The sequence below is a fragment of the Solanum pennellii genome, chromosome 11 (assembly GCF_001406875.1).
Source record: "Solanum pennellii chromosome 11, SPENNV200".
NCBI classification, from domain to species: Eukaryota; Viridiplantae; Streptophyta; class Magnoliopsida; order Solanales; family Solanaceae; genus Solanum; species Solanum pennellii.
The window spans coordinates 222,343-231,635 of NC_028647.1; the positions used below are offsets into that span (position 1 = coordinate 222,343).

The 9,293-nt window shown below is 36.9% G+C and overlaps 1 protein-coding gene across 2 annotated transcripts in view; it reads right to left on the bottom strand.

Moving 5' to 3' along the window:
* The window catches only part of LOC107004568 (F-box protein At3g54460), a 10,330-nt gene extending 1,452 nt beyond the window's left edge, over positions 1-8,878 (bottom strand). Inside the window, exons 1-9 of one of the 2 annotated variants that reach the window (XR_001454754.2) lie at positions 8,269-8,878; positions 4,615-7,209; positions 4,305-4,518; positions 3,913-4,197; positions 3,770-3,829; positions 3,531-3,661; positions 3,088-3,202; positions 2,717-2,865; positions 2,310-2,463 (exon numbers count right to left, since the gene is read on the bottom strand). Coding sequence is in view for 1 of the 2 variants with exons in the window: in XM_015202813.2 (XP_015058299.1) it covers positions 2,719-2,865; positions 3,088-3,202; positions 3,531-3,661; positions 3,770-3,829; positions 3,913-4,197; positions 4,305-4,518; positions 4,615-7,209; positions 8,269-8,741 (4,020 nt within the window). In the remaining variant the exon portion in view is untranslated. The remainder of the gene's footprint in view (positions 1-2,309; positions 2,464-2,716; positions 2,866-3,087; positions 3,203-3,530; positions 3,662-3,769; positions 3,830-3,912; positions 4,198-4,304; positions 4,519-4,614; positions 7,210-8,268) is intronic. The other variant, XM_015202813.2, reaches the window with a different exon arrangement.
* Between the last annotated feature and the right edge of the window lie 415 nt (positions 8,879-9,293).

The following is a 9,293-nucleotide window of genomic DNA, read 5'->3' on the forward strand; positions in this document are numbered from 1 at the left end:
GGGGAGACGAAATTCTAAGATAATCTTTTTCTATAAAGTAATGATACCAAATTTTAAAGAGGAAGATATAAAAGTACCTATATATACACACAAACAGACAGGACTACATGAGGATTAACCAAAGCCTGTATCTTCTATAAATTGAATAGGCTTCTCAGAACACCAGATGACTAACCCTGAATTAAATTATAACAGAGCACCAAAATAACTTACCTGTCAATAGTTTGTAAGAGCAAACTCAATTGATTTTTAAGTTACAAATATTTCAAACTTATGAAGAAATACATCATTCTAACTGGATGCCAATTTGTCTTCATATCGATGCATACAATCAAGTGAAAGTGGACTACCCAGTGCACCAACCCATGTATGTGGGGGTGGGGTACTAAGACCCTATAGTGCACTTGCATTACTTAACAACCTTTGTAGATTCAATCTGGTGTATTTTCAATCATTGGAGACCTGCTTATATATGTGGTTTTCTGTTCCATGTCTGCTATTTTTTTAACTACTAGTTGATCTCCTAAACAAGTGAACCCTCATTTTGTTCAAGTATAGCTCAAACTAGTAGGGAAAATCTATATCATCTTATATCTGCTCAGCAGGTCGATTTCATCTCAATACTCAAACAATTTTTCCAACTAAAACAAATAAAAGACACTATTTTTTTATAAAACAAATTTCAGTTCTAGGAAACTAGAGATTTTCCAACTCTCAAAAGCAATTAGCATTTGATTATATGGATTCTCCTTTTTCTTATTTAGTTATCAGTAATCACCTATATGGAGTCTCTACTTTAATGATGTGCATCACCTAAATCTTACATGGATTATGAGAAATTACAAGCTTCTTTAGACGACTTCTCTCCATATGAGTTCAAGTCTATTTCGTCTCATTTTAAGTCTTCAATCAGCACAGCATTGTACCCACTGTTGTTACAAATGCTGAAGCGCTCACTTAAAGCGAGAAGTGAAGTGAAGCAACAGGCTGTCGCTCTAATGCCCTGAAGCGACCCAATGGTGAAGAAGCGTGAGCTTCTTTCCAAAGAGAGAGAGAAGCGTGCTTTTTATTAGAGCGAGAAAAGGCTCGGCTTTTAAGAAATAAGCGCTAACTAGGTTTTCATATACTTTCTGTAAATATACTTACGGAAATTTTACCAAATATTTACCTTTGTCGACTACTGCTGGACTCAAATGTAAAAATACTTACGTCAGTTTTTCTCTTTTTGTTTCTCTGCTCCACAAGGTAAATAGTTTTTTTTTTACGTTTCAGTTTGCTGTTTGTAATGCTACTTAAGTAGCATTACTCTCTTTTTATTTCTACTGATTTAAGATTCCTCTGTTTGTAATGCTACTGGGTATGATCTGCTTTACTTTTTCTTTTTTGTTTTGCTGCTCTGTTCTGCTCTATTTTTTTTCCTTTGTTTTTTCGCTTCCTGTGACTCAGACACTCTGCTGTTTTTGCTTGTAGTAAGTTGTATTTTCTTATTCAATATCTATTTCTAGTATCTATTATTTACTTTTCAATCTAAGAATTGAAAGATTTGCTAAATATGATACCTTTCTTGAGTTCTTGATTATTTATCTATAAGTATTTAATATTTTCTAGTTTTATACTCCCTCCATCCCTTTTATGTGGCGCCATTTCCTTTTTGGTCAGTCCCAAAAAGAATGTCACTTTTTCTTATGGTAAATATTTAAATGTACAATTCCTCTTTTACCTTGTTGGTCCCTCTTAATTTTAAAGATAGTACTCCAATACATTTATGAGGAGAGAGAAAAGTGAGTCTACCTTTGGACTTTTTTGAAGGGCACTTCGGTAGACATTTCAAAGTCTTCATTTATTTCTTAAACTCCGTGACGGGTCAGTTGCCACATAAAATGGGACGGAGGGAGTACTAGATAGCACTTTATTTGAAAAAAGTATGCGCTTCGCTTCACGCTTTGGTGAAGCAAGCCCTCGTTGCTTTTTTCCGCTTCTCGCTTTCCAAAACCCTGATTGTACCAAGGGATGTATTTGGGGTCTTACATAAGACATGAAAAAACTATCTCAATCAAAATACTCTCATTGTAACCTCTATATGCGCTACTTACACCCTGTGCAGAATATGGAGGTAATAATATAAGAATGGTAATGGGATCATAAATATCCATCTTCCTTTGGTCTGAAATGTATAGGTCATGTCTGCGAGTTCCAAAAAGCCTAAAAATTTTCTAAAAGAAGATGATTTCCTAGATTATCTATGCATATTTAATATTTTCTAGTTTTATACTAAATAGCACTTCATTTGAAAAAAGCATGTGACTCACTTCAGTGAAGCAAGCCCTCGTCGTTTTTTTCTGCTTCTCGCTTTCCAAAACATTGTTTGTACCAAGGGATGTATTTGGAGTCTTACATAAGCCATGACCAAACCATCTCAAGCAACATACTCTCATTGCAACTTCTATATGCGCTACTTACACCCTGTGCAGAACATGGAGGTAATAATATAAAGAATGGTAATGGGATTATAAATATCCATCTCCCTTTGGTCTGAAATTATAAGCCATGGCTGCGAGTTCCAAAAAGCTACAGAATTTTCTAAAAGAAGAAGATTCACAGAGCACGAACGCTAATTACATAATAGCAGCAAAAAACAAAACCCATAATGCATGAACAAACAAAAGAAGTAAAGTTACTTCAACTTGGAATTACTCGTATGGTTACATTTCTGTACCTTCATGCCTTGGAACTAGTCCGAACAAAGTTAAGGCGAGTGAGATAATTGCTTTCAGCGAAATCATGTAATGTGCGTGGTGCTCGTGCTCCATCATGACCCAGTTTACCATATTCTTCCTTCAACAACCTCCTACCTTCATCAGCCTCCTGCAATAGTTATACCAAAACTGTAAATTCGAGTTGGAAAGTATTTGGGAAAATTTCACTTAATAATCACCCTAAATGTTGATCAAAGTAAGAAAATGGAACTTCCAATAAATGAACTAAGAAATCAGGATGATATCCTTTTCGGCAGAGATGAAATTAATGCAGATCTCCGGTCAGAGGATTAATCCTAATAACTGTAACATTCATTAGAGACAGAAATACCTGTAAGAACTTCATCATTTGCTCCTCAATTGTGCCACTCATCGCCAGTGTTTCCACGAGAATAGGACGTGTAGCACCCATCCGATGAGCACGACTGATCACCTGTTCCTCCATACTGATAAGTATCACGAGAAGTCAAACAATAATGTGTTAGAAAGCTGCGCAGACACTCCGCAGAAGTAGCTTTTTGATTCTCAGAGAACAGTAGTCAAATGAAGTCTAGGAGAAAGTATTGGGCATTTTTCACCGCTTGGAATTTTTTTCCCCAAAATGTCAGCTGGTCAGCTTTCCAGTTTATTATCCGGAAGGTTGTCTTTGGACAAGTTAAACTTATGCAACTACATAACCATGGGCTTTTTCCCAAGGCATTACAAGGAAACAAACACAAAGCCTACATTCATAAGGTATGCATAATCACACAGTAAACTAAACATATCTATTACCTTTTGTCCCAAATTGGCTCCATTAAATAAACATGTGTCACAAAGCTCAGATCAAGACCTAAAGCTGCACTTCCGTCCATTAAAAGAGCCATGCAGTCAACATCATGCTGAAATGTTAACAGTGCTTTCACCTGAATCATGCAAGTATAACTTAATAATTCCGAAAATACCACAGCGACCATCCAACAAAGTTTGTTAGAAAGATAATCATAAAAATCAGAATGGTTAAACAGTCATACCTTGCTAATGGAAGGCATTGGACTATACAAACTGGCAAAACTGATACCAGCAATTGCTAACTGCCAGGAGAACATGGAGTGATCAAACCATCAAATGATAATTAAAATATTGAACAGAAATGCTCACAATGAAGTACCATTACCTGCTGTTCAATTACATGTATGTGCTCCAGAAACTGAGAAAATATGATAACTTTCTGTGGATTTATATTGCAGAAATCATTTGCTGGCCCAACCAAATACTGCTGCGATGAAAACATGCTGAAATTGTTTATCCTAGTATGGACATGAGATACACTAGTCTCAACAATTTTGTCCTCGTTAGAGATAATAATCATCCTATTAGCTTCCTTTATTTCCTTTAAGCTACCAACAAGATAAGCAACTTTACTGCTAGATGTTGATTGCCAATCGGGATTCCAGTCATCCTTCAGAAGAATAATCAAATATTAGTAAGTAGTTTGTTACGGGATAAAAAAAATGAACTATAAACTAGGTCTTGCCCAATATGTATGTCCTTGAGGATTAGACCTACCTGTTTATAAGATGGTTGCAACTCAATCAGATCCTTTGGAACGGGCCACTTTGGATTAGGATTTTCAGGACGGGCCAGTGTTTCAGGACTTTGCATCTCATACAAGTTACCACAGCCAGAAATTGTACACTTCTCGCTATCTAAAGAAACACAGTCAAGGCATAATAGATGTTTACAAGGTGTAATCACTGGTAGACGGCACCATGCTTTACACCTACATAAATTATTTTAGAAAACAAAATCAAAATCATGATGCATTTGGTCTAAACGAAAACATTGCCCACATATGATCTCAGAGGCTATGACTAACCTCATGCAGTTTCCACCAAATAAAATGTGATATTTTATCAGACCATACTCCTCTGAAGTGGGATCCAGACCATCCTCAACTAAGATATCCATAGTTTCTTGAATATCATCACCTGCCTCTGTTACTCTGATATGTCCTGCTACACAGCACGAAAGTCTTACATTTCTGATGGTTGTACTTCGGAATTTCCATTGTTTAGGGTTCAGTAAACTCTCAACATGAGAAGGATCATTCCAGTCTGCCATTAGTATGTTTCTCCGCACGTGTTCTACCAATTCATTATAAGTTCTTGCATGTTCTTCAGTAAAATTTAAGAGTGTTACTTTCTTGATGCAAGGAGGAATATTCTGCAAATCTTTTTTCCTGGCACTGATCATGCACCTGTGAAGTAACTGTAGCAAACGTGACCGACCCTCTTCCATCTCTGCTTCGAATGGCTTGAGAATACCAGCTTCCCAGGCTTTCTGATTCTGTCCATAAGTTTCATCATGGAGAAACTTAAGCAAGGGTTGCAGATGAGAAAGCTGGCTACTGGGGGTGTTTGGAGTTGGTGTTCCAGTTAATAACCAGCGATTGGTAGCACGCAAAGAAACAGCCATTTGCAGTTTGTTGGTCAAAGTTAAACTTGAACCAAGGGTATGACCTTCATCTAACATAATTCTCAGCCAATGAACTTGCATCAGGACACTTCTCTTTTTTGGGCCCCACTCAGCACTTAGGCGACTGAATGTAGTTATAACCACGTCATAATCCCAAGCAAGACTATGTGCAGAGGGCCGTTTCTGATCAGTCCAGACAAAAACCCTCAACTGCCCTTGTCTTACATGCCTCTCAATCTGACCTCTCCAATGATCAACTAGATTTGAAGGGACGACAACTAAAGTAGCCCGAGACAAATACAATCTAAATGAATCCAGAGGTTTACACAGAGCTACTCTTAGGGCATCCAAATCAAAGACCAGGTTCATAAGACCTCTAGGATAGTACCACATAGTTGTACCCTTTGCAACCCTCTTGACAAGACCAAAGGCTTGAAATATTTTATGATGGCCATGGGGAACTCCTATGGAAGTCTGTACAATAGGTTGCACCAACCCAGTTGTTTCCATCTCTAACAGCTTCTGTGGTGACAGCTTAGCTAACCAAATTATAGCCTTCTTTGCTTCTGAATCCATAATTGAATATTCATCCTTCAGCACACCGGTAAAAAATGATATATTTTCTTCCAGTCCCCCAGGAGTTTCTTTACTACGAAATCCTAGAAGGCAAGTGATATGTTGCTTATGATCCCAAGAGACTTCTGCAACACTACAACTCTGATATAATGGATCAGTATTCATACTGCAGAACCATGCGGAAGTAGTATCTGCTGCACCGGCATCTGCAAGCCTCCGCCATTTGTGACAAGCATCACACTGGATCCAAGTTTCCTTGAGCTCATAGTTCTCTGCAGAAGGCTCATGAAACCTCTTACTACTACGAGATAATTTATGTGAATAACCAGATTTCTCACATGCTGAGCTTTTTCGCTGGTTGTTGGAAGCAAGCTTTCTTTTTTTTGAGTTTTTCCTAGAATTTCTCTCTTCAGGAAAAGAAGATGTTCCTTCATATTCATACATAAGATCTCTTTTTATCTGGCTATAGCTACTAGTACACCTCGCAGTAGACCTTCTTGGAGTAGACTGTGTGACTGTAGATGAACTGATTTCTGAAATTGCTACATGATCAGCTGAATTAACAACCATGGATCCAAGTGATGTGGAGAAGCTGTTCAAGCTTTTCTCCGGGGTTAATTTCTCTAAAGATAATTGTCCTCTTCGGCCATTGTGTCCAGTAGCTCTATTAGATGATAAAACACCAGAATTGATTGTATCTTCACTACTAAGCTCATAATAACCACACCTCCGATGAGCATTATGCATACACCAGATGACTAGTGCACCATCTGGTGGCTCTGCCAGTGTTCCCTGAGTCTTCAAAATGAGAGAAAGAGCAGTAATAGTTTTACCTAAGCCAGGCTCATCACAGAACATTCCCCCATGGAAATCCTTGATAGTAGGAGCATGCCCTGTGGTTATTTGACCAGAAACAGCATTTATATAAAAAGCAAATCCATCTTCAGTGACAAAATCCATGTACAGTGGGTGCTTAAGTAATTCAACACTACGCTCACGCTGTAACATCCAGTCAACTGCAGCCTGCTGATGAGCAAACAATTTCAGCTTCAAACATGGCATGATTGATGCAGCAAGAAATTTTAAATGTCGACATGTTGCAGAAACCCTGAGTAGATCAGCAGGACAAAGTGAAGAAAGAATACTGATCAAAATGTCATCTGTTATCACCCAGATACCCGATCTACTAGTATCAAGGGGATTCACTCTTAAAGAATCAGGATTTCCCCTCTTCTCTACACTAGGTAAGCTCTTAAAAATTTCATGGAGCTCAAAGAGCTTTTTCTTGGAAGGGTCAGATGCACTGCAGTGCAGTTTGCATCCTAGAACATGACAGTCGGACAGATTCCAAATACTAAAATCCTTTTCAACACCAAGTTTAGCAGACTGAAGCATAGAACTCCAAGCATCCCAGTCACAACTGCAAAGAAAAATTAGGGACATTTCATTAGAATCAGCTGCACAGCTGCATTAAATATTTAGGACATAAATCAGCATTAGCTGCATAGACAATTAAATGCAACACAATTTTCTAAAGCTCCAACTCAACTAGAAATTCTACGAACCACTGTTAATACTTTATAGATTCAAGAACTGCTCATCAGGTCACTTGGTGTGATGGTGTTATTATATTAGATAATTAATATTTATTTCAACTGCTAATTCGACAACCTAAACTCCATAGAAGAATATCTGATTCCATCTTCATTGGAATTGCACTTTCTAAAAAATTTATTGCATATTCATGTCACAATGACTTCAACTAAATCAAAGCAGAGATGCAAAGGAAAGTTTTGTCTCTTTGTTTTGTCAGAATAATTATCACCCGAAAAGAAAAGGGGAAGAAAAACTTTTAGCACTTAATATACTATTAATCTACAACCCCGATTCTAATACAATGTTGCTCCTATTGAGTCATTGGCATCCCTAAATTAATCATCCATCATTGTTCACTAATTACTAAAATGATCTTATCAGTAGCTTGACTAGCAAGAGAGCTGGACAGGTCCTTCCACTATACTAAACATACATAGAATATAACTTTAGTGTCCTGCCTAACTTGATGCACCACGACTATTTCCATTCTATACTTGATTTCTCCCACCATTGCCACCACTACAGGTTGGTTGTACTAATTGATTTCACAAATGTATGCTGGTTAAGATAAAAACATAGAATAATCACAATCTAAGTAGGTAATATTCATAAAATCTCAATATACAAATATGAAATGGATTTAGTGTTTTCAGAGCTTGCACAGTTGCACAGCACCTGGACTACTAAGCTGAGCAGTCCCAGTGTCAGGTAAGCACACAGAATGCTCGAGCAATTATTGATAAAAAGTAATTAACAGACTTTCATGGATTACAGGGGTTAACTGCATTCTTATTGATTTTAACTTTTTCTAAGATCCCAATCAAATTCATTTTTTTCAGTTCATATTTTCGAACTTTTAACAATTTATACTTGATATGACTACCTGATATGCCGGAAAAGTGCTGCAGCAACAGGGCCAGACTTGGGGAACTGCCAACCGGACCACAAAGCTAAAGGCAAGTACACATCCACAAGAACAACAGCCCTAACTTCTTCATCATCGCCACGCTCCACAACCTCAAGAACCCTAGCAACAATCTTCAAGCATTTTTGCATTACAAGTTTGTGCAACTGATGCACCACGCTTATACTACCATTCACCATTCCAATTCTGCTCCGCTTCTTCATCGGAACAACATCATTCCGGTCCTCTTCCGTATGAGAACCAATGGGACACAATTCAACGTCGTTATCCGTTACAAAGTGGATATTAGAACCGTCTCCGGCGATGTAGCACTGTGAATTTAAAGGGAGGGTGCTATGGAGCTCGGAGGAGTGCGGCGGAGACGAAATTTCAACGGCTGTAAGAAAGAAACCACATAGCTTGTGGTCTGGGATTGAATAATCACCCTCCATCGCTGAATTTGAAGCTTCGGAGCTAAGAATTCATGGAGAAGTTAGGGTTTCGAAACTGTCAGCGAGATGGGGAGCCGTGAGTCCCAATTTTCTATAGTAAACAGAAAGAAAAAGAAAAAGAAAACCCGAAACCAACTCAAAACAATATTAATTCACAGTTCTTTTAATATTTGAATTTAGGAATACTTTTAATAAAGTATTGAAAGTATTTTTTAAAAAATAGCGTTAATTAATTTAAAAAATATTTAATTTCTATAAATATAATTAAAAACATATATACAATTAAGTGATTTTATTATTCTACTAATGATATTGATCTTTTTAGAAAATATTTTAATTTTATTATGTTGATATTTTATATGTAGAAATATATTATACGAATATGTATAAATCAAAATTGAACAAATTATACCATTATCAAATTATGATACAGTAAATATCAAATCAAACTTTAAAATAAATTTAATTCTTAATCTTATATAATAAGTTTAATAGTCAAAACTTTAAACAATCAAATCAAATTTAAATACATCTTATTCTTAGCCCACTAGA